The 24049-nt window shown below is 40.2% G+C and overlaps 1 protein-coding gene across 1 annotated transcript in view; it reads right to left on the reverse strand.

The window, feature by feature from the left end:
* The window catches only part of LOC122976161 (zinc finger protein GLI2-like), a 100599-nt gene that overhangs the window by 29679 nt on the left and 46871 nt on the right, over window positions 1–24049 (reverse strand). The window contains exons 3-4 of the mRNA XM_044344460.1: window positions 16608–16713; window positions 1348–1550 (exon numbers count right to left, since the gene is read on the reverse strand). Coding sequence (XP_044200395.1) covers window positions 1348–1550; window positions 16608–16713 — 309 coding nt within the window. The remainder of the gene's footprint in view (window positions 1–1347; window positions 1551–16607; window positions 16714–24049) is intronic.

Here is a 24049-nt window from a genome sequence, read left to right on the forward strand (position 1 = left end):
TCATTTCCAAACCCAAGGCCTCGTCTTTCAACAAGCTATTTGCGTTCCCTCCACCGCAAAAAAACACCCTCCCCCCCCCCCCCCCCCCCCCCAGTCCTTTTTCCCCTTTCACGCGGCTTTATCATGGCCTGATCTCAGGCGCGGGCGCTTATTTAAGTTTAAAAGCATTGCCACATTACCACTGACAGACTGTAAAAGAAGATTTATATCCCGTCCCGCCGCCGCGCTCCAGTCTGTTATTGTAATTCAGCGCTGAAGAAAGAGTTGTCATCGTGTCCTGGTAAATTTGGAGGAGGTGGATAAGTATTTGCCAGGTACTGTGGTTTGTTGTTTTTGTTCTTTTATCAATTTCCACAGATTTTCTTAAAGGATCCCCCCCCCCACCCCCCCGCTCGCTATATCAAAGCACCTGTAAGCGCAGGTCAAGGTTCTCCATATGCAATTCATCCTGTTTTTTATGCTGCAACCAGAAATCACTTTATTCAGTTCCCTGCTGAATATTATTGTTCTGACTATCAAACGTTTAAAGTTCCTTTTCCTGCAAAAAATACAATAAAACTGCTGTAAACGTTCTCTAACTACACATTTACACTGTAAGATATTTGAGATAAAGTAAAAGTAAACTGAAAACACACAAAATAGACACTAGACTTCCCAAAAATAAGAATAAAAATTTAAAAAAAACCATGATTTATTTAATATGTAACACAAAGTCTTACTTTATAATCAATCTAATTGTTCTGCAAGACAACTGATACCCACATTAATCATTTTAAATGTCAAACTACACTGACAAGTAATTTGGCCGAGAAGTAAACTAATATAGAAACCATCAGTTTTTTTTTAACTGGATCCATTATGATCCAGATCTCCAGAGTCAGAACATTAAACAAGACATGATTTGGTTTATTTAAGGGTTCATTTTAAATAAACATCCTAATGAATACTACGATAAAGAGTCATACATGTCGACACTGATTTGGAGGTTAAAAGACATCTAAATGTTTAAGTTGGAACTGCGTTAAATGTGGTTGAAAAGTTTTTTAGATGTTTAAGTTACAAAGTGAAAAGTCTAATCAGTATTTTATATAGTTGATAAAATGTTGTGTGATGTTTATTTGCATCCTTGACATCTAGAAAACCCATTTACAACCAGATTTGAACTAAAAATGAATCAGTATGACTGTCATATACCTCACATCAATAATGTAAGTTATACAAAACATCCAAACCTGTTTCTAAAGGTCTCTGTATCCCCTTTTGAAACACATGTAACAGCAGATCTGAGATAACTTGATGACTCATGAAACTCTAACTGGGAATGAAAGGACACCAACTGGTACTTACAGTCGGCGGGGCTGAGTCCTCTGGCCGCTGAGATCATGGACAGGGTGGGGCTGCTGTGCACAGAGCGCAGGTAGTGCTCCATGTGAGGGTTGACGTACGGGTGCGGAGGGCTGAACGGAGAGTCGCCGGTCGCCACGGCGGCGGGCGAAAGGCGGATCAGGGAGATATCGGAGATGACGGGGCTGCCGGCCAAACCTGCAGGGCTGGAAGAGAGGAAAGAAAAGAAAAATGTGACTGATTTTGAGGATTTTTTGCAACCGTTTTTGGACACAAAGCTGCTGTGACAACAAACCTGCTCTGAGCTTGACCTCTGACCTCCCAGTGACTCAATGAAAGTGAAATTAAATAAACAAATAGGTCCTTTAAGAGCATTTCACATAAATAAATGTCAGTTTTTGCAGAGATTTTGGTTTGTTTTTGTGAAAACTGAACAATAACAACAGTTGGCGTTGACAGAAAATCTGAAGGAAGAAGACTTTACTTGATTGACAGATGATCTCAGGACACCAACCAACCAACCAACAGTCACTCCTCAATAAAGATGGAAAACTTTAACTTTTACTTGAATTCAGGCATTAAACACACAGACAAACAGACAACAACTGAAACAGTCAATAAGGAAAGAAAGGAAATGTGTTTTAGTAAAACAAAGAAAGCTGATTAAGTTAAATATGCACACTGAGATGAGAGGATTTCTTACAGTCAGAAACATTTAGATCAGTTTAACCTCTCTGATAAGATGTTTACTATCCTACAGCCGGACTTTTCTGCATCCCTTTTTAAGACCGAGGACTTTAAATGCTGCTCTCTCTTTGATACGACCACCTGAAGCGTCTTCACACTCAACAAACTCCTGCGGCGAGTGTTTCCATCTGCAAACCTGATCCTCCTGCGAGCCCTCCACCTCCGCCACCTCGCTGTGTGTGTGTGTGTGTGTGTGTGTGTGTGTGTGTGTGTGTGTGTGTGTGTGTGTGTGTGTGTACACAGACAGACGTTGAGAGTGAGATCACGTCTAACGCGGCTCCTCTATCGAGCTTTTTGATCTGAGAGAGAGTCAGACGGAGGGGTGAGATCGAGGTTACAGGAGGAGGAAGCAGCGTTGTAACGGCGGATTACGCTTCTATCCACGGGGCATTCGTCTGCGTCATTTATCGGTGTTAGCTCATCTGGTTTGTTGTTTTTGCCAGACGAGCCCCGTAAAAGCAAAACTGACACCTTTAGAGTTTTCTTAAGGATCTATGACTCAGAGTTTGACACATTACATACTGGTGTTACTGTCTGACGTTACAATAATATCTGTTAAAAGGTGATTTATTGAGTTTAAAATAACAAGCAGTGTTACTTTCAAGTTTTCAGATTAGTTTCTGCATTATTAGTTAGTGCAGCTACAAGCATTTAAATCCTGATAATGATCCTTTTATTTACATTTATTTCGGTTGGTTTATTGACACTACATTAAAGTCCTAAATTATGCAAATACGCCGTTTTCCACTTACACTGATACTTATATACTTACTTACAAATATTTGTTTCATACAAATATTTTAAAAATGATTTGTTTTCGGGAAGAAAAATAAACCGTGTCAACTACCAGCATGCAGGTCGGTTACATCTATTAACGAGGGGAGTCACATCCACCTGCTACATGACGCACATTTCCTAATATGGACATCACTTCCAGAGATAAAGCTGAACTACTGACACATGAACAAGCTTCATGAACACTTATCGTAACACTTTAATTTTCTAAAATTAAAAGTTTAATGAAAACAAAAGCAGGATTTTTAAGCCTCTTTTCACTTTTATTCAAATACAAATACAAATAATTTTGCTGCCTCAACAAATACAGATACAAATACAAATACTGGGCTCTCTGCACATCCTTAATACTTAACATGCAGTCCTCATGCATGCTTCACACCTCAGGGTGATAAAGTGGAAAACAATAAATATGATTTAGAATAAACACAAAATAAATAAACTAAGTGTTCATGATTTTTTTGCCGTCTCTACGTTTTTAAATCCATCTTTTGACCCGTTTCCTTTTCATGTTATCCTTTATTATAAATCATAAGGCTGCAACAGATTATTTTCTATATCGGGAAACTTGTGAAAAATGCTCACCGCTATACGTCAAAGCCCAACGTGACATATCAGATTACTTGTTTTGTTTAATAAAGCACCCCAAAGATATTAAATTGACTTTTTAATAATTTATCAGAGAAGAAAACCAGCAAATATTCACATTTTAGTAGCTGGTAGCAGCCAAATTTTGGCATTTTTGCTTATTTCCTTACGTAAAATGATGAATCAACTATCAAAACAGTTGCTGATTAATTATCAGTTAATGGACTAATCAGCTAATCAACATATTGCTTTAGTGAAGACACTGATTGAGATCATTGTTTACAGCGACATCTTGAATTAATGATGCATAAAACTGGGTCAAGTTTACACACAACTTTATAAATCTGATAAAAGTGCATTCAGAGCTGTTTGCATTTATGTACTAAACTTATTTTCATCGTTGTCGTCGTCGTTTTAAAAGTCCACCAACCTTTATCAAGATGAAGGCAGCAGCTGTATCATCGTCCGATCAACAGACTTTCACAAATGACTAAAATTTAAATCATAAAAGCAGACAACTAATGAAAAACAAATTTTTAAAAAAATGAAGCAAGGTCAAAGCTATCCTCGTCACACACACACACACACACACATATAAAAAAACATATCTCATCACCAGTTATTAATTGCGCTGAAATGTGCTGATCTCACGTTTCACCAGCGCAGCTTCAAAGAGTCGCCTCCGAAAACCAAACGTCACCGTCAGCAGAAAAACCGTGTGAAAGTTTTTCCAGAAGTGATGATCAGAATGTTTTTCTGTCTCGTGGAGGCTTCGGGGTCGAGTTAAACTGTTTTAATACAATAAACTTTCAACATGAAAACTATTGATTGATGGATTTTTTATCTGTTATTGTGAGTTTTATTGGATTCATCGTTCTCCAGATTTCTTGCGTCTGTCTTTCTTCTGTGTTTACCAGATTATTTCTGTTACCTGGCTACTTCATTAAAAATACACACTCTCCATCATCCAACACCCAACAAAGGCTTTATTACCTCGCGGCCAGATTGATGGATTGCATCACGAGTGAGGCAATGTTTTTCTTTCTCTCTGTGCCGAAGATAAAGATCTGATTTTCTCCCCCCCCCCCAAAAAAAAACCATAATCAGCCCCCTCAGTTGGTTTTAATTATTAATGCTCTCATCATGTAACAGCCTGCAGGTGAGCGCTGTCTGTCTTTGAATCCGGTCTGAGAGGGTTTGTTTACTGTGATAACAAGCTCCAACAATCACAGTCTGATTCATACGAGGTGTTTAAATATTTCTCTCTGTGCGTGCAGCCTGAGATGTTTTGTTTAAGCTGCTCCTTAAAGACGGGGGGGAACACGTAGGAACCGGAGCTGGTCCTGAAAGAGAAAGAGTCATGTAATATTCAGATATTCAGAAGATGTCTGGCTGCGGGTGAGTTTTCTGGGCGTCTGCGCGGCGCCGGGCGAACACAATGCTCGACCTTCAGAGCGTATCCTGGTTCGGCGCCGGGCGGCGGGCTAAGACGAGAGAGGGGAGGGGTTTTTATTGTCGGAGAAGCTTGAAGCTCACGAGTGCGTTTTGCACATTTTATACCGGCGCGTAACGAAGGGGCTCATTTCCCACGCGATGTGTTTCAGCTCATCAGTTTTCTTATTCAAACACAACAACAACAGTTTCACAAAGCAGAATATCAGAGGTGTGTTTATCAGCTTGTGGTGGAGTTCATCTGCTCCCTGGTGGCCAAAAACAAATCAATGAACGCAGCTTTAACCTGAATCTAAACACCTTTTTTAAAGGTTTAAAAAATAACTATGAACTTCATTTGAAAAGTCAGACTTTCTGCTGTTAATCTAGTCATTTATCATGTAAAACATCAGTAAAGTGGTTTCACTTTACAAAACTAACTCATAATTTGTGTGCTTGAGTCCTGTCAGTTTTCCTGTTCACTTCAACACTGAGTGTTTCTCGCTACGTCTAGTGTCCATTAGTTTGTTTCTGCTTAATGAAAACTCTGTTAAAGATGCTCTATGTAAGAATTGTGAAGCAAATAACATGTATAAATTGTTTTTTATTGCCAATGAGTGAACGTATTGTAACGTAACTTAACGTTAACCTTAACGGTTCCCTGTATCAGCCTGTGGACTGATTTCTATGTGAAGGGCCGTTTTTTTTTGCGTGAAAATTCAAAGGATGTGATAGTTTTTGCGTGCTCTCAAGTGGCTCGCCTCTGCGTCAACAAAGGTGCAACACTTGCTAACGTTAGCTTAGAAACGGAGTCTGCTAACGTCAATAAACGACCCAACACAACACAGAGTCAGGTAAGCTAACGTTACTGCAAATCATGTGAAATATATTGTGCTATTATGGTTGTAGCTGGCTAATGTTAGCGCCGCTGCTTGACAGAGTGCTGACTGCAGCTACCGGTGTCATTAACCAGAAGGAATTTCTGACTCTTACATATTGCACCTTTAAATCTCTTTGGTTGACAGTACCTATAATTATAATTTAAAGAGGCCAAGTAAAGTTTGTTTAATTCATATTTCAGTCACACTCAGCTGACGTCTCCTTACTCGTCAACCTCTAACTGTTCCCTTGTTCCTGAAATGTAAACGTCTTCTCTCTCCACCGTTCAATGAAACACATCTGGACGACGGCAGCAGCGAGGCCACATGTAGCTAAAAAAAAGTCCCCGACACTTTAACATTAAATGTAATTTTACTGGTGAGCTTTAAAGGAAGTTAATCAGTCATGACGCCTCTCACACCTCCTGGCAGACATTACCTTATTCTCCGCTCTTTTTTTTTTTTTTTACTGCTGTTTACATTTGTTTTTAATGGCACGCACTGCGGCAGGTGCTAACATCATATCAATGCCATTAATGAGGTGTATGGCTTTATTACCGTGTTTAAACACATGTTCAGCAAAAGAATGAATCCAGGGCTGCAGAAATATATGATGAAAATATAGTATATAATATATATATATATATATATATATAATATAATATATATACTGACTGTTGGTTGCTTGTAATGTTGCTGATGAAGCTTTTTCTATCTTGATACAGAAGATAAAAGATAATATATTAAGATAGTGTCTATTGTTTTGGCTCCATAAAAATGTATTTCTGTGACTGTTTTTTATTGATTTGTTTGCTCCTCATCTGTTAAAATGATTAGTCCAAAAGACAAAAGATCCGAGATGCAAAAACTGCCTAAAAAGCACAATTTTGTGCATTTCGTGCTGAGGTCTCGTTCTGTTTTGGAACATCATGTACAAAAAGCTCAGCTGTGTCTGTAACAGGGTCACAGCTCGGCACAAATGTGGCAAATTCATATTAATATGTCCTCTATATGAACATGTTGGTGTTGTGACTTATTGAGACACTACTATGAAGTGTAACAGGTGGATTAAATGCATTTAGCAGCGCAAAATAAGTCATATAATGTGAAGTAAGCGAGCCGTCATGCTACAATAACTCACTTATGTTTAACATTGTGCTGAATAGATCCAGCAAAACTACTTTATCTTGTTTATGTGACTTCTCTAAAGCCTGTAGATTCAGGAGATACATTTACAAAATTAAAGATAAGACATTAAATTAAAACAAGTACAGTAAAGCCACAACGTGCTACTACATCGAATTATAAATGAGCTGCAAACATGTTTTTAATCTGCTGTAAAACGGTAAGTTTTGACTTCTGCAGACTGAAATTTTGGGCATTTGTGAAATTATACAGCTTTATTTAGATATGCAACAATTGTTTTTTAATTATTGATTAATATTTTGTGTTTTTTTTCCCAATTTTGCAACTTCTCTGAGCCCAAAGTAGCGTCCTCTAACTGCTTATTTTGACTGAACAAAAGTTAAACATGAAGAATTTACATTTTCAGTGATTTAAAACTGAGAAAAGCTGCAAATCTTCACATTGAAGAACCTGGAACATAAAAATGCTTGTTGGATAAATTACTTAAAACAGTTAAACAATTATTAAAATAGTTGTTTAATTTTCAGTTGATCAATTTACGAGCTTTATTCAGATATGTGTGATTGTGTTTGAACATTGACTCGTGTGTGTACATTCCTCTTCAGTGTGTTTGTACCTGCTGTACGAGTGTTTGTGTGTTTCTTATCGTGTGTGTGTGTGTGTGTGTGTGTGTGTGTGTGTGTATATGTGTGTGTGTGTGTGTGTGTGTGTGTGTGTGTGTGTGTGTGTGTGTGTCCCGTGGCTTTCTTCTTCTCGGCGACACCAGAGATGAATTACAGCGTGACAGTGTGAGTCTCGTCTCTGGTGTCGGGCTCCGGGAGCTCTCTCTCTCTTGATTTAGATAAATCACGCCGTCCGGTCCGGCGTGCGGCTGAATAAACTTCCACTGTAGGTTTATGAGTCTGCTGCGTGAAGCGGATGCCTCAAACTTAACAGGCAACAACTCCTCCACCCCCTCCTCCTCCTCCTCCTCCTCCTCCTCCTCCTCCTCCACCCTAAACCCCTCTGAATGCCTTCTTCCTCACAGCCGCATGCAGAGGAAGAAATGACCTAGATAGAAACAAACAGATCACGGTGCCGCAAATCACGGCCTCCTTAAAAAGCCATTTCATCATCTCATCCTCCAGTTTTGTTTTGTCCTCAAAAGCTGGACCGAGAAGACCTCGACTCTGAATTTTTCATACGCTGCTTTTTTAAAACATTAGTCATCTGAAAAAAACTTTCTTTCTGGAAGAGGTACGCGTACAAACGCAGCCCCTGAAGCGGTGATGAATCTGTCACTCCAAGAGCAGAAAAATAAAAGTATCCGAGAGTTTCACGAGCTGATTCTGGAGCTGCAGAATCGCTTTATAACATCTGCTTTCTGGAGTTGAGAGTTTGATTCATTACTAAAAATGCTGTTTGTTTCAAGATTAATCCACATATGCAGACTTCATCTACTGTGCAGTTTGTCAGTTGGAGGCTGAATCCAGCTCAGAGGTTCGCTGTGTTTTTCTGACGCTAACAGAGCAAAACGGAGCACAAATAAAGTTGTTTATAGTGTAAAACCTCCTCCTAGATTTTGTGAAAGTTTGAGTGAATGCCTCTTTAATATTTCTGGGAAAAACGTTTCATATAAATAACTTTTTAACAGCTGATTCTTGTTTGTTTAAACAAAGTTTCTTGGCCGCAAAATCAGCAAGGTTCTAACTCACCAAAACATCATTTTAGTGATAAATGTGTAAGTTTAAAACTCTTAAAGACTCCTGCACACTGTCCATCACTTTTATTCACCTTCATCAAGAGATAAGATAAGATAAGACTTTTTGATTAAAGTCTGAGAACTGAAACATCATTAATTAACGAGTTCATGTGATGGACGAACTAAATTCTCTTAAAATTGTCGACTGTTCTTAAGCAACAAACTTATTAAATTAAACTAAAATAAAACAGAAATCAAATGTGAAATTTGGTATTTTATAAAACGTTTACATAGTTTGGTTGGTAGTTAAACAAAAATTTGTATAAATAACCTCAGTGTGTTTAAATCCTGGTTCTGGCCTCTTAGTGAATTTCATACTGGAGTCTCGGTTCATATGAATAAAGATTTCTGTCCTTTCTTTATTTTTTGCTCAGTTACAGTCTTACAGTCTATTTTTTAATGTAATCCTCATGGATCACATCTCTTACTAACATAAATCAATAAAGTCTGAGGTGAGAACTGGTTTGTGCAGGTTGAATATACCTCATGATACTGAGATGAATGTTGCTTTATTATCTGATCTGGAGGCACTTTTCCTGTGTCAAACCTTAGTTGTAAATACTACATTATTTCAGTTTTGTGCTCAAACATGATGCATATTCCCAAAGTAATCAGTGTTTAATTAAACTACTACACAGCAAACCTGGCCCTCTCTAGAGTCAGTGTTTGGTTTGTCCCTTCTGGGCTACTGTAGAAACCCTTAACCCTAATTAAAAGGGCTCATTCTAAGGTAACGAAAACACAACGATTCTTATTTTCAGGTGATTAAACACAAACTAAAACATACTTACTGAATATTATATTCCATTTCTTTCAAGTCTGTGCTGAATTCTATAAACTGGTCCTTTAAGGATGAACAGAAACTCTGCAGTAAACAAACACTCCGAGTGTTTCAGGAGGACTTTTGAACTCTGAGCTTCTCTGCAGGAAGCTGCAGGTTTGGTTGACGGTTCCTGTAGAGATGTTGGTGTTGAGGACAAGAGATGCTGACAGCTGAGACTGTGTTTGTGAATATGTTTGTAGTTTGTGTGAGTTTTATTCTTCTACAGTCACAGATGTAAAAACACTTTCATCCTCTGACAAACTGACTTCACTGAGACAACAAAGAGGAATCATGTTTTTATCTTGTTTCAGTGAACCTTTAATCTTTTGATCAGCTTCCAGTTAAATTAAGGCGCTTTCACTCCTGCCTCGTCTGGTCTGAACTTTCAGACTTTTCAGTTTGATCCGAACCTCAGTCCGACCGAGGGAGACGGTCTCAGTCCGGATCAAACTGAACTGTGGTTCGGTTCGTTTCACCAATTACAGGAAGTTCCAGCAGGTTATCGTCAGAACCAGAAAGAGGAAAAATGAGCCTCAGTAGCACACGAGAAGAGGAGGAGACTAAGGTTTTAGTTGAAATATGGTCCAACGATGTTATAAAAACTCATATTTGGGAGAGGATGAGAGGACAGGAGAGCAATACCATCTGAACATAAAGAAACTGTATAGTATTATAGTATAATATTATGGCAACGCAATGAATCTGTTCATTCAAACAGCGATAGAAGGCTACCTGCTGAACTGACAACACGCCAGCGTCAGACACACGCCCGTCTATAAACCAATCAACATCAAGTATAGTTACTGGTGACGACCAGGTGTCAGTATATCATGTAAAGTTCTTTAGTGCGCTGCACAACTACAATGTGAAACCAAAACTAACTGGATCAAATGTATCCAATGTAACAAAAACAGGAACCTTTGGACTCTGGTTCGGACTTTCAGGTGTGAAAACACTCTAAATCTCACCTGTTCTTGTGACGTCACCCTCTGTGTACACGTGTATACTGACTGTGAAGGAACCAATCAGAGTCCACCTTCACTTTCATTCAGGAGACTCTGATGTTGTTGGATCTGTCAGGTGGAGCAGTGACTCCCTTAAAACATTAACAACCACCTCTGAACAACATGTACAGCAAGAATTTATGACAACATTTACACTTCATGTGTCACTGTCCAATCTACAAAAAGAGTAAAAGCATCTGAGAAGCCAGTGAATCCATTAGAATCTGATGCATTCTGGCCTAATTATGAAAAAGTGTAAAAATGTACGTAAGCTTTACTACGTCCAATACGTCTGTAGAAGAAATTAGTTGCTCTCCCAGTCACCTGACACAGAGGGAACCAGCAGCTCCAGTGATTTTAGCACATATGAGCAGTTTGTTCAACCACTGAGTGAATGTGTGTGAGAAAGATGCTAAAAATCTTGTCTTGTGTGTTACCTATAGGGCGATTTATCTGTGTACTTGTGTCAGTTTTTTGAAGCTGTTGGTTCAACTGTTGCTGTAACTAAACCTCTAAAGTTTACATGTTTTCTTTGTTCAGTCACTGAACAAACAGCCGTCCTGATCTGCATGTAGTTGGGGATAGTAGTCACAGATTTGTGATGTGGCCGACAGAAACTCATCTGTGTGGCTAAGTGGAAACAAAAGTGTATTAAATCACATCTGAATTTTATCGAGACACTTGAAATGACACCCGGAAACGGAGCCTATGATCGAATAATCTAACACAGACCATCTGTCTTATCTGTGTCTGACCCCCGGTCTGTCTCCGCTGTGTCACACACAGAGCTGGACGTGTCCTTTCATCACTCTCTCAGACCAGATCCAGATATACGAGTCTCAGTACGCAGGTCTGCCACAGATCTCCTCTCAGCCTCTAACATGTTTGGTGGCTTCAAGCTCTGCTGCATCTGCAGAGACGCCGTCACCCCCCACCCTCCCCCCCTCCCCCCCACCCTCCCTCGTGGTCTTCCTTGTGCCTCGTCCTGCAACTTCCTCGCCTCACTGTCGTTTGCCGGCGACGGCGAGGGAAGGAAAAAGCGGTATCCGTTGAAAAAAGGAAGGAAAAAAAAGCGGCTTCCCCTCTGCTGCTTTTTATGACAGGCTTGACAAAATAACCAGCCCTCTCATTACGCTATATGCAAACAATGATAAAGGGGACGGCGCGGAGATGTCATGTTAGACAATCCAGGAGGGGACCTCTGACACGCTGCCACGAGTGTATAATAAAGTGCCGCACCAGGCGACAAATGACACCGCACTTAATTTGCTGCGCAATGTTCCTGTAATTAGGTGAATTTGGCACAGGCAGGGGGGAGCGACAGCTAGATCAAGGTTTTGATGAATTAGGGGTCCACTGTCAAGATCAAATCACATTAATCAAGGTGGCCGAGTCCGCGGACAGGCGCCCCCCTCCCCCTCCTTTCCACTCCCCCGCCCTCCACTTTCCCAGCCGGCGTGATGAATAGCCCTGCTTCCGCCAGGCGCGAAGTATGCATCACTATCAAATCTGTGAATTTAAATGTAAGAGTACTATTTGGAGAATTCTATTGACTTTTTTTTTTGTCCCGGCGCCAGTTTTTCTTTTGTGATAAAGTAACTTTAAACTCGACGACAGGAAGCTCGTTGTTCTGTTTCAAAGTGTGTCACAAACTCCGCTGCATAATATAAAAACCTCACAGTTCTGATGCTGCTGCAAACCATTTATAAACCATTTATAAACCATTTATAAACCATTTATAAATGTGTTAAGAAAGAACAATTCACACTCCTGTTGTTGGGATATTAATTCATAAAGTTGCAATAATAGTATAATCATAAAGTTAAGCGACTTATGTCCATGTTTGCTGCAGTTTTACCTTCATATTTCTGATGTGAAATCACTGTAATACACTCTCACCTGCATAACCTCACAACAAACAAACAGCTTTCACCAAAATAAAACAAGATATCTGAGAAAACAGTCTCACCACACGGTCCGTTTAGTAGCTTCTCTCATCAGCAGATGAAGTCAGTTGATGGAATTGAAGTTGTCATTGAGTTATGGATTTTTTTAGATCCTGTTTTTTTAGAGTAATTTAAAGGCTTCTCGTCCACGTCGGCTTAAAAGTTGAGGTTCAAAGTTACTTCTTGACCTTGAAAACAACTCAGTCTGCTGATTAGTCCGGGTGAAAATGATGTTCACTTTTTTCATAAAAGCATGAAATTTGGCACACTTGTACAGTTTGGGGCCCTGAACATTTTCAGAAATGGAGCCATCGCAAAAACGCCTCGTGGTAGCCATGGCGACCAATGTACTTTCCACCATAACCTTATTATATATATATTGCATCATCTCCTGAACCAAACATGATAACAAAGAAAAAGTGACGTCTACCCCCATGTTTTAGTGGCCGAGGATTACAATGATACCATATACAACATCATAAACTGTTCAGGTTAATAGTTAATGGTGCATTCATTAATGCTACAGTATAGGAATACCTAGACTTTATATCATGTCTGTTGCATGTTGGGTAAACTTTTAAAAGCTTGAACGTCCGATATATGACGATTTGAACGTCAATATAGCAGGAAATAAGTTTTTGCTATGTAAAGATATGGTGGAGTGATGGCGTCCTGAGCAGAGAATGAAGTCACACTCCCTCTGTATTAGTTGTTATCTGAGCTTCTATGTTCTTTGTTCAGATGAACATCATGTGATTCGATCAAAAGCTCCAGAAAAGCTAACAAAAAAACCTCGCAAGGAGAACAAGATATATTATAAAGTCTCTGCAAGCTTATTTTTTATTGTGTCCTGAAATAAACTGCAACCAAAAACACATTCAACTATCAACAACACTGATGTATGTAGATGTTGAAGACTTCTGGCTTAAATGCTGGTATTATATTTCAATAAAAGTAAGAAAACATGAGTTTTGGTGCTCTGATGCTTCCTAATGGAAATAACAAATCTGCAAAGTTGAATTTTGCACAGTGTTGTGTACAACACACTCAGTTTCCCTTCCAAACTGAATTTCCCTCAGGAAAATAAATGAAGCCCACAGCAGCCTGGAAGTCGGACTCAACCACCAGCGCTGCAGCAGCAGCAGCAGCAGCAGCACATGCAGCCTGTACGGTGACCTCTATACTCTGGGAGTTTAATTATCGCACTAGCTCGGGGGCAACACGGCCTGCACCACACAGATTAGCTCCACAACAAGCCATTAATGAATATAAAGAGGTGCTGGATGCTGATGGAGGGGGGAGGCAGGGAGGGAGGGGAGGGGGGGGCTGGATGTATTATGTCATCAGTGATGGATCCGGTACTGCCGATCGCTGCTAATGGAGCGAGCTGCAGATTGATACGAGCCAACTGGCAGAGATTTATTTATTTTTTACCTTTAGTACCGTAGTTAGAATCACATCTCAGCTACTTGTAGTCGACTTTATTTCCATTTTCTGCTACTTTATACTTCTATTCCTCCATGTTACAGAAGGAAATGTGGTACTTTTTTACTCCACTACATTTATCATTTAGGATTCCTGCAACTTTTCTGGCCTGTACAATGAAATACAGTCTGTTTGCAACTTGTCATCCCAGGTTGTTTATTATGTAAGACTAAATTATCAACCGGCACAAAGCTGGCGACTGCCTCAGAGCCAAATAAAGCTTCAGTTGGGTTTCTGGTAATTTGATTAATTGCAATTTAATTACACAATTTAAATACACTATTCATCTTGTGGTCCTGTCTTACTGTTTAAAATCTTATGATATAAACTATGATAACATGTAGACTACAGTATAACCTGCTGTGTGTCCTGTACTGGACTTAAAAGGAACTTAGAGGCGACAGACTACATACACAACGCACACAGGATGGTGATTGTTGGGGGTAAATGGGGGCTAAAAGCAAATTGTTGCCCAGAACGCCAAAACATATTAATCCGGCCATGTTTGCATCGTTTCAGTCGACCAAAGACGTGTTTTCATTTCCCTCAAAACTTCTCAGATTGTTTCATCTGAATAATTAAGAGCCAGAGAAAACCAAACTATCCAACATTTCTAAACTACAAAAAAAGCAACTTTAAGAAATATTTTCCACTTAAAAGGAAAAGAAAAAAACACAAATAAAAAGTTAATTCTACCCAGCCAGTGAAAACAGTTTGATAATAAATCCTCTGTGGCTCTGGAGGAACTTTGTCACGTCTGAGAAAAATACATCACATGAACTGATGTACTAACAAGTATTGTCTGAATTGTCGTCCAAAAACAAAATCAAAGTTTAGTTTATTTTGACTCAATCCCACAAACACAGTCCAGCTGCCAGAAATACTCACTAGAGCACCAAACGTGGATTCATCCGCCGCTGAAAATAGTCCCAACCAAATGAACTATTTTCTCCTGGTTGTTTGGTAAAAAACGACTGTACAGTTAACCAGCTGTTTGAGGGAATTAGAGGCTTTTTAAACATGAAACTATTTATATTTTACACTGTGGTACTTTTATCTTAAAGTAAAAAAAAGTTTAAATCTGTGTCTCAAATCGCATACTTCTGTTAGTACACCTTCATATAGTGCACTGTATATTACTGGCGTAGTGCACGAATTTCTACAGGATAGTGTCGTCTCAAATCAAACACGGCCGTTGTGCACTTACCAGAAATGACGATCTCAAATTAGCATTAGCTAGCGTTAGCATCAAGCGGCAACCTCCAGGGCTGTAAGATGAAGCCAATGTGGAAGTGCCAAAAACAGTGCAGTTCCTTGAACGACCACTTGAGGCTCCAAAAGCGAGTCAATCCCCATAGACCCCCATGTTAAAATGTCCAACTTTACAGCAGAAATAAACATGTTTACAGTCTGGTACAAACAACGGTTTTGGTCTCTGTAGCTAATTTCCTCTTTCATGACAACTATACGGGGGGGAATGTTTTTATAACTCACCCGTTTAAGTTTTATTAAGCCATAAAGTTCTGCATAATGAAGGACATGGCTGCTTTGAGTGACAGGTCCGCCAGCCGCTAGGTGGCTTGTTTTAGCCGTTCGGCCCGCCTCTTTGCCCGTTTTTGATTGGCTGGGAGTTAGGCAGCGTCACGCACTGCCAAGATGGCGACGGCCGGAGCGGCTCGCTTTGAGCTTCAAAACCGCTCTTCAGAAACCAACGAGTGACGTCACGGTAACTACGTCCATATTTTAATACAGGCTATGGTTAGCATTGGCGTTATTGTTGGCGCTACCAAATCATTACAGACTGCTAAACTAACCCAAAAAAACAAACTGATGGCTTATATCTGATGACAGTATAGTGGTGCTTAATGCTAAAAAACACATATATAACTTACACTTGTATAATGTGGCGATGTTCACCGTAGTTACAACGTATTCGGTCGCCATTTCCTGCTTGAAAAGTGGTCCCTCCCCTTCCTCTACGTAGCCAAGATGGCGACCATTGAGGGCGAGAAGTGTCTATAGTTCCACACTCAACTTTTTGACTGTTTTAGTGCATTTCTCCATACTTCTCAGTGTGAACACACTTATGCACTCAAAATGTTAAGTGTAAGTACAGAAGTGAAGCGATTTGAGACGTAGCATCAACTCTTTCTTTTTAAACGACGCTCGACTTCTTACAGTATTCACGGCTCACAGATCTCTCGCTAGAAGCTCCAGCTGATTGGATGCCTTGCTCAGTGGCACCTCCTCCACTATTGAGGAAGATTTTTTATCACTTTTCTCACAGAGATTTTTTCCAGCAAACCAACTTCAGACAGCGAGCATCAGAGTGTTTCATCCCCCGACGCTTCCAGCCAACACAACATTACCCACATAAGCAAACTGTATCGGAAACAAGGGGCTGCAGAGGGAAAAAAAAATGTCTGAACTAGCATTGATTATTCACTTTGGAAGTCAGCATGTTGTCATCTGCTTTTGATATTGAACTTGGCAAATGCTCAGCTCTCATCAGCACCAGCTCACATGCACTCTCAAGCTCTGTGTGCTGTTACAGTAGTAACAACATCAAGAAGATCTGACGCTTAAAGTTGGTTCAACCTGCGTCTCGTTCGTCCAACTTATGATGTGAAAACATTTACTGTAAAAGAAAAAAATTTTAAAAAAAAGAAGGCCACTTACCCGTGCATGGCGTGGAGCGCGTGGGGCTCGTAGTGGTATCGCCCCTCGTGATGGCGCATGTCAATCGGTATCGGCGTGTGGAAGGTGGGGAAGATGTGGTGGGGGGCTGCGAGGAGGAAACAGAAAAAAGCAAAGAAGAAGACAGAGTTAGATGAGGAAGGGAGGGAGGGAGAGGAGAGGAGAGGAGGGAGAGGAGACTTCAAAAAAAGAGCTTGCCTTTCAAAAAAAAAAAAAAAAAAAAGAAATTTCAAAGGCAAAAGGGCTACAATAAAGCAACATGAATTTCAGAGCAAGCTGAGCACTTTTGTGTAAAATATTGGCACTATCACACAAGAGAAGTGGAATAAATAAATAATCAAAGTCGTCCTAAGAAATCCTACATCTTGAACATAAAAGATATCCAACCGGGCTTTTGACAAAGACCTGCAGCTAGACGCTCTTTGAACTAGACGGGATGATGGACTGTGTGGAGGGAAGCTGCAGCCCCGACTCAAACCAGGACTGACAGCGCTGGGAAAAAGCTTTCTTCTGCTTCGCCCTCTTCCCGTCCAAACAGCCCTGAGTCTCCTCCGGAGCTGCTGAAGAGCACGAAACACAGCTGAAAACCCCCTGAACTGAATCCACGCATGACGGGCATGAATCCCATTATATGATTCTTGTCTGTTTTGTCCTCATGGTTGTTTTCAGGATTTAATTATTCCCTAAAAATGAATTTCTGGTCTTGTTTTGTGTTTCTATGGTTGCGAAAATCATGGACACCTGCAGTAAAGTGCTCCAGTGTTTTAGTATTGTTCTCTCATATGGTTGAGAGAGACAGATTTTTAAAAAATGACAGTCAAAATCAAAGCAACAGAGGCCACAAGAGGCCTGACTTTTAGTCCCTAATGTGGGTCAAACTCCAACAACACTGGATCCTACATTTCCCATAATGCAACTCTAGCCTTTAGTGTCTTTGCATTTAACCCTTCCTGCCTGGAAAACATCTTTCAAACTCACACACCTGCTTGTAACACATAAATCTGCAGTCACGTCCAAGCTGATATAACCCTGATGACATCACTATGACATCACCAGGGTTATTTTCCTCCTTCAGAGCGCCAGAAAACATTATGCAACTGTTTTTATCTCAGATGACTGATCTTCATTTGTGCAATTTCAGTGTAGATGAATCTGTTTTTTTGTTTTTTGTTTCATCGTTTAGTCAGAAAATCGACTCAAATGTCTTCTAATGTTTTATATATTCATTTTAAAGCTCTACGTTACAGCACCGGTTGATTTAAAAACATTAATTCAGCCTCATAACTGTCGACAACCTTAAAACAAACCTGACTTCAGGAGCAGAAACTCTGATTTTAAGGACTGTTGGATTATTTTAAGCTTATTAAATGATGTATTTCCTGTTATAATGTGACTGAGGAGCCTATTAGAGTCTAAATAGATGTTAAGAGTATCTGAAAGAAATAAAAACATTCAGGTCCGAACTGTCTTTTCTTTTTCTTACTCTTAACAAATTAGAGTGAGTTTCCTGCTGGATGGAGTTTACAGATCGACTCCATGACAGTTGTAAGCAGTTTGGAGTATCTCATGTATCACATTTAATCAGTTATATAATCAAAAACAGGTTTTTTTTTTTATTTGTCCACAACACATAATCTTTTTTTTGTGTGCTCGAAGGCAAAAAATATGTCAAACAAACCTGGAGATGAAGCCCAGGTTCTGCGATTAAAGGTGCGTTGTTTTGTTTCTGCTTCCAATTTAACGCGTCTACGTAAGCCGCCTGTCTTTACGAGCTTTGTGTGTTTCATCGTGCATCCTTTTAATTGCCCTTTTTATTTCTCATTAAAACCCTGTTTTCCTTTTTTTTGCGGATTCTTCTCGGACCTGGGAAGTTTTTCCCCCCAAAACATCAGAACTAATTAAGTGTTGCCACAGAAAACCACAGAAGATGTCGTGTCTTTATTTTACCACCATATAAACGGAGCCTTTTGGGGTCTTTAACTGACTTTATGGAGTTATGTTTCTTGTTAACATTTTTCTCAGGTTTTTTTTTTTTTTTATTTTAGAAAAACTCCATGAGGGCATTGCCTAACTCTCTCTCTCTCTCTCTACATTTCTCTCATCATCTCCTCCCTCGCTCGCCCTCTGTACAGTTTTCAGATCCGGTTAATTGCAACCTGGTGTGTCTCATCTCCGAGCTGCCGGATCGGAGAAGATGAGAAGAAGCGAAAGACGGAAAAAGGAGGGGAGAGGTGAGCCAGCTGATCTCTGGATTGCATTAAAATTCTTCTCGTGTCACACACACACACACACACACACACACACACACACACACGCTCTAGCGGGAATCTCGCAGGGGTGACCTGGGATTTCGGAGCGGAGAGAGAGGGGTCAGGGCCACGGATCATTATCTGCTCTCGGGCCGAGCGTCGGGAGGGGATACAGGGGGGCCTCCCGGGGCTCCCTGGGGTCCCGAGACCTGAGTGAGTCAGCATTCCAGGTCCATTCCTCTCACTCTGCACCCTGACAGCCTGACGGACAGGCCCCGGTCCCCCAACGCCCGCAGAAATAGCCCTCTTTACTTCACTCTCAGTCTGCACCGTGCCGCAGAGGCCCCGACGGGACGAGGCGACCGGCTTCCTTCGGGCGACCGCGTCGATGTTCTGTGTTGTCGCAACCGCCGTCTGAGATGTGTTTAGTTTTTAGGAAGAAGGAATCGTTGTGAGGCTCTGAAGAGAAGGGAGGGTTTCCTGTCAGCGAATACCAAAACGATGCGGCGACGGTTACAGCACAGAAACATCTTGATGTGAAGTCTGGAGGAACTTAAAAGAAGCATTTCAGTTTAGTTTTTAAATCTTAATCTTTGTCACTCTGTGCTCTAAATCAGTAAGAAATACAACAATGTAGATTTATTATTATTATTATTATTATTATTATTATGGTTATTTTATACCTAACCTGTTTGGTTCAGTTTATGAAGCGTAGTGTGAAAGCTGTGGACTACGATCCAGTTTGTTTGTGGTGTGAATGGCAGTAGATATATATCGACAAGATAGACCAGGACTAAAACCATCTTCTAGCTGTTAAATGTTAGTGAGGCTGCTAGATTATTGACAAAAATCATAATCACAATTATTTACCACGAGTACACAGAACAGAAACTCTTCCATTTCATTAAATGCATATGCTCTGAGTGTTTGTCGCGTTTAGACAGCTGTATGAATCACATAAATATCCTGCTCTACATGTGTTTTGAACTTAACAGTTAAACCGTATCTATATCAATTGATCAGCTCCCCGTCTGTCTGTCCCCTCACTCATTACAATGTGATATAAAATCAATGAATCAATAAACACAAACACTGTCGATTTCTCCCCGTGGAGTCGACATGAAAGCTGTTATGATGCAGTAGATTTCTGCTGTCAGTCAGGTGGTGAAGGAAGGTTAACCAGCAGAGACGCTGAACGTCTACATTTATAACACAAGACAAAACGAGAACATGTTTTCATAATCGCTGGAAGCCAAAATCGTCTGAAAATAAAATCTGATTAAGCCCTCGTTGTTCAGGAAACAATCTGCATTTAAGTAAAACGCAGAGTCAGTTCAGGAATTTTGCTTCTTTCTCTAAGAATGTGAAACAAAACTTAATGAATTTTTTTTATCAGTTTCTCATTAAAAAGTGAGTGAAACCAGTGAGAAGTGGTGTCAATAATAACTATCCCCCATAATATCACAGTACATCCTGTTACAGTCTGGACTGATCAGGTACTTCCGGGTGACACAAGCTGATCTTCTTCTGGGTTCATGAAGTGCTGATGATGCAATGATGACATCACAGAAACTGTCCAATCAATGAGTTGCTTGTCAGTCCGTCTGACTTCATGTTTATACTTTAGTTTCTTAGTAATTAATTAATGTGAATATGAAACAAACCTGAACTAAAAGACAACAATGGGTCGTTTTTTCATCAAACTACAGGTGTGAAAGAGTTTTGTTCTATAAAACTTATGTTAATTAAACTGAAGACGTGTTCTAGATGAATATTTTGTTGCATGAACTGTCCAAAAGGAATTTTAAAGTTGTACATACTTCTATATCTACTGAAGTATCCACGAGGCTCATTAAAGTTCCTGTGTGTTCGGGTCGTGAGTGTCTCGTGTTAAAGTCGTAACCGCCTCCTCCTCCTCTTCCTCAGTGTTTGTCATGGAAACGGCCTCGGGACTGTGTGTGTTTAATTGATCTGAAACACTGTAATAAAGACTCACAACACCTGACGTTCAAAGCAGCTGTCAGGAGGAACGAGGAAGTCAGAGCGAAGCTGAGATACATGACAGCTGCTAGCACGACTGTCTGTAGGTGTGTCCTTCTCTGTTATCTCAAACATCTCTGTCATCTCTATTATCTCTGTTATCTCTGTTATCTCAAACATCTCTGTCATCTCTATTAATCTCTGTTATCTCTATTATCTCTGTTATCTCTATTAATATCTATTAATCTCTATTATCTCTATCTCTCTATGTACTGTATCTGTCTCTATTCATCTCTATATATCTATCTCTGTCTGTATTTGTCTCTTTCTCCATCACTGTTTCTCTTCTGTACTCCTGTTCATTTTATCTCTATTTATCATCTATCTATCTATTTACATCCATCCGTCCGTATGTATCTTTATTATTATTTCTATCTGCCTCCATCTTCATCTTCATCTCTACGTCTGTCTGTTTACATTTGTATCACTATTTCTATTTATTCTATTCACATTTATATCTCTTTCTATCTCTATGTCCTTTATTATCTATCTTTATCTTCATCAATGTCTTTATTTCCATTTGTATCTCCATCTATCACTAACACTTTCTTTCTCTACCTTTATCTATATCTCTATATCTAACTCTATTTACAGTATGTTTATCTCTATCTCTATGCTATTTATTTCTATATCTGACTCTATTCATCTCTATCTCTGTATCTTTCTATCAATGTCTGTCGGTAAATCTCTATTTCTATTCTCTGCTCTCTCTATATCTGTTTATCTCTATCTGAATCTCTATATCTTCATCATCTTTGTCTACATCTATCTCTACATACTGTTTTTTCTCCATCTGTATCTGTATTGTTTCTATCAGTCTCTATTTCTATCTAACTATACATCTCTATTTGTCCTTCTCTCTATATCTTTATCACCAGTTCTGTTTGTATCACTGTTTCTATTTATGTATCTGTATCACTACTCTGATCAATCTATTTCTATGTTTCTATCTCTATTCATCTCTGTATCATTATCTCTGTTTCTATAACTTCCTTTCTGCTCTGTGAGCAGGCTGACTGCCCTCTCTGTCCCAGACATTCTCCATTGTAATTTGGCCCAGTCTGGTATAATTACCCTCTGTCTGACTCCATACACTGTGTAGGCTGAGTAGAGCCAGTATATATAGATATATATATGTGTGTGTGTGTGTGTGTGTGAGAGAGAGAGAGAGAGCTAAAGGGCCCCATTCAAAGAGCAGCTCGAGTTAATGCACCATTCATAACAGTTGGGGGTGAATTATAAGAGGGGGTCATGAGGAGGAGGAGGAGGAGGAGGAGGAGGAGGAGGAGGAGGAGGAGGAGGAGGAGGAGGACAAATAGCAGCTAAATCTGGGTCACCGAAACATGACGGTCAGAGTCGCCGTGTAGAGACGAAGACGTCTTCACATCCCACGTGATGTAAAAGTCACAGTACTACACTGAAAGAATACTACAAGTGAAAGTACTCAAAGTAAACTGTAATTTCTCCTGTTGTTTTACTTTTTTTAGAGACACATGAATAAACATTCAAATGTAAATGTACATCTGTAGTGTTTGGATAGATGTTACAGTCACCCTGAAACTGTATATAAAATAAAACATTAAAGCAATACAGAAATAGGATTTGAACAAATATGCATCAACATACAGAGAATAACTGTAGTTAAAGGACAAACGAAAGAAAAAAGGGAAGGAAAGGAGCAAATAATGATGAACAGGAGAAAAAGAAAGAGAAGAAAGGAAAGAGGAAAGGACAAAAACCTGAAGGAAGAGAGTAAAAAGGCAAAGGAAATAAAAAAGGAAGGAATGAAACAAAGAATGATAGAAAGGAGGAAAAGGAAGCAAAGATGAAAAGTGCAAATTAAAGAAGGGATGGATTTAGAAGAAAGGAACGTAGAAAAGGAAAAGAGAAGGAAGAAAAGAGGGATGGATGTCAGTGAACGCAACGTTTCCTCTAAAGTCAGGTCTGATGTTGAGACCAAAAAAACTCACAAAAAAAGATGCAAATGGAAAATGTGTTGAAGAAGTGTGAAGCTGAACGCCTTCCTGTGTCGCAGGATGAAGGGATGTTTAAACTGATAAAAGCTGATAAACATCTTGTTGAGGATTCTGGACTCATATTTCTCAGCTAGAACGACTCTTCCAGTTTGGACACGTCGGACCTGGAGGAAGTAATTCAGCCAGTCACCGTCAGCCTGTCAGGTATCCAGCCAGTCATCCAGGCTTAGGTTTCCCTCTGCTCGGGGGCCCGGGGCCGCCCGGGGCCCCGGCGTCCTGGCCTGGCCAGGGGGGGATTGACCAGGCAGGCTTATTCCATCACCGAGACAGCTCCATTGTTCTGCCGCCACAGGAAGAACAAAAGGCGAGCGCTCGTGAGAGTTCAAGAGGCACATTTACCTGATTCACTGGGCCCCCCTCCTCCCCCCCCTCCCTCCACCCCCCCCCCTCCTCCTCCTCCTGGGCGTACGCAGCGCTCCGGCCATCTATTAGTCTTTGCTTGTTTTAGCGTCTGGTGGAGCGCTGCGGCTAGCCAACAACACTTCTTCATCGTCAGTCCTCCCTTCTGTACGCACACGGCAGAAACATTCTGCTCTTGTGTTGCTACACCACGTTATCCCAAAGTTTATCTCACCTCCTTTATTTTTAAAAAAAACTTGGAAGAGTTCTGCAGGAATTCATTCATCAATTTTATCAGAGAGCTTTTGAATTTCTTGACCTTTTAAAACGACTTCCTGCCGAGTAGCTACTAAACGGACCGCGTGGTGGTGAGACCGTTCTCTCTAAAGTCCGGTTCCAAAGTCTCATTCTTGACCTTGAAAACAGAAATAAATGACCTTTCCTCGGGGGACGGTTGTCGGTTTCAGGAAGTTTTATAAAGTGGTTGGACTCAGACTCGAGGGGAGAGGAAGGAGGTTTCAGACGCCGTTTGACAATTTGACAAGAACTTAGTTTGAATCACACTGACGCCTTCAGAGCTTTTTGGCTAATAAGTTGTTTTACTTGGACTTGGTTTGTAGAACTTTATGTCAAAACTCAATATGACAACCAGTGTCTAAAGAGCTAAAAATAAAACCACTGACTCATGGAAACAAAAGTGTACAAGTTCTCCTCAATTTTACTGATATTTTGCAGGTTTACAATAACTGTCAGGTGTGCT

The sequence above is a fragment of the Thunnus albacares genome, chromosome 24, assembly GCF_914725855.1.
Source record: "Thunnus albacares chromosome 24, fThuAlb1.1, whole genome shotgun sequence".
NCBI lineage: Eukaryota > Metazoa > Chordata > Actinopteri > Scombriformes > Scombridae > Thunnus > Thunnus albacares.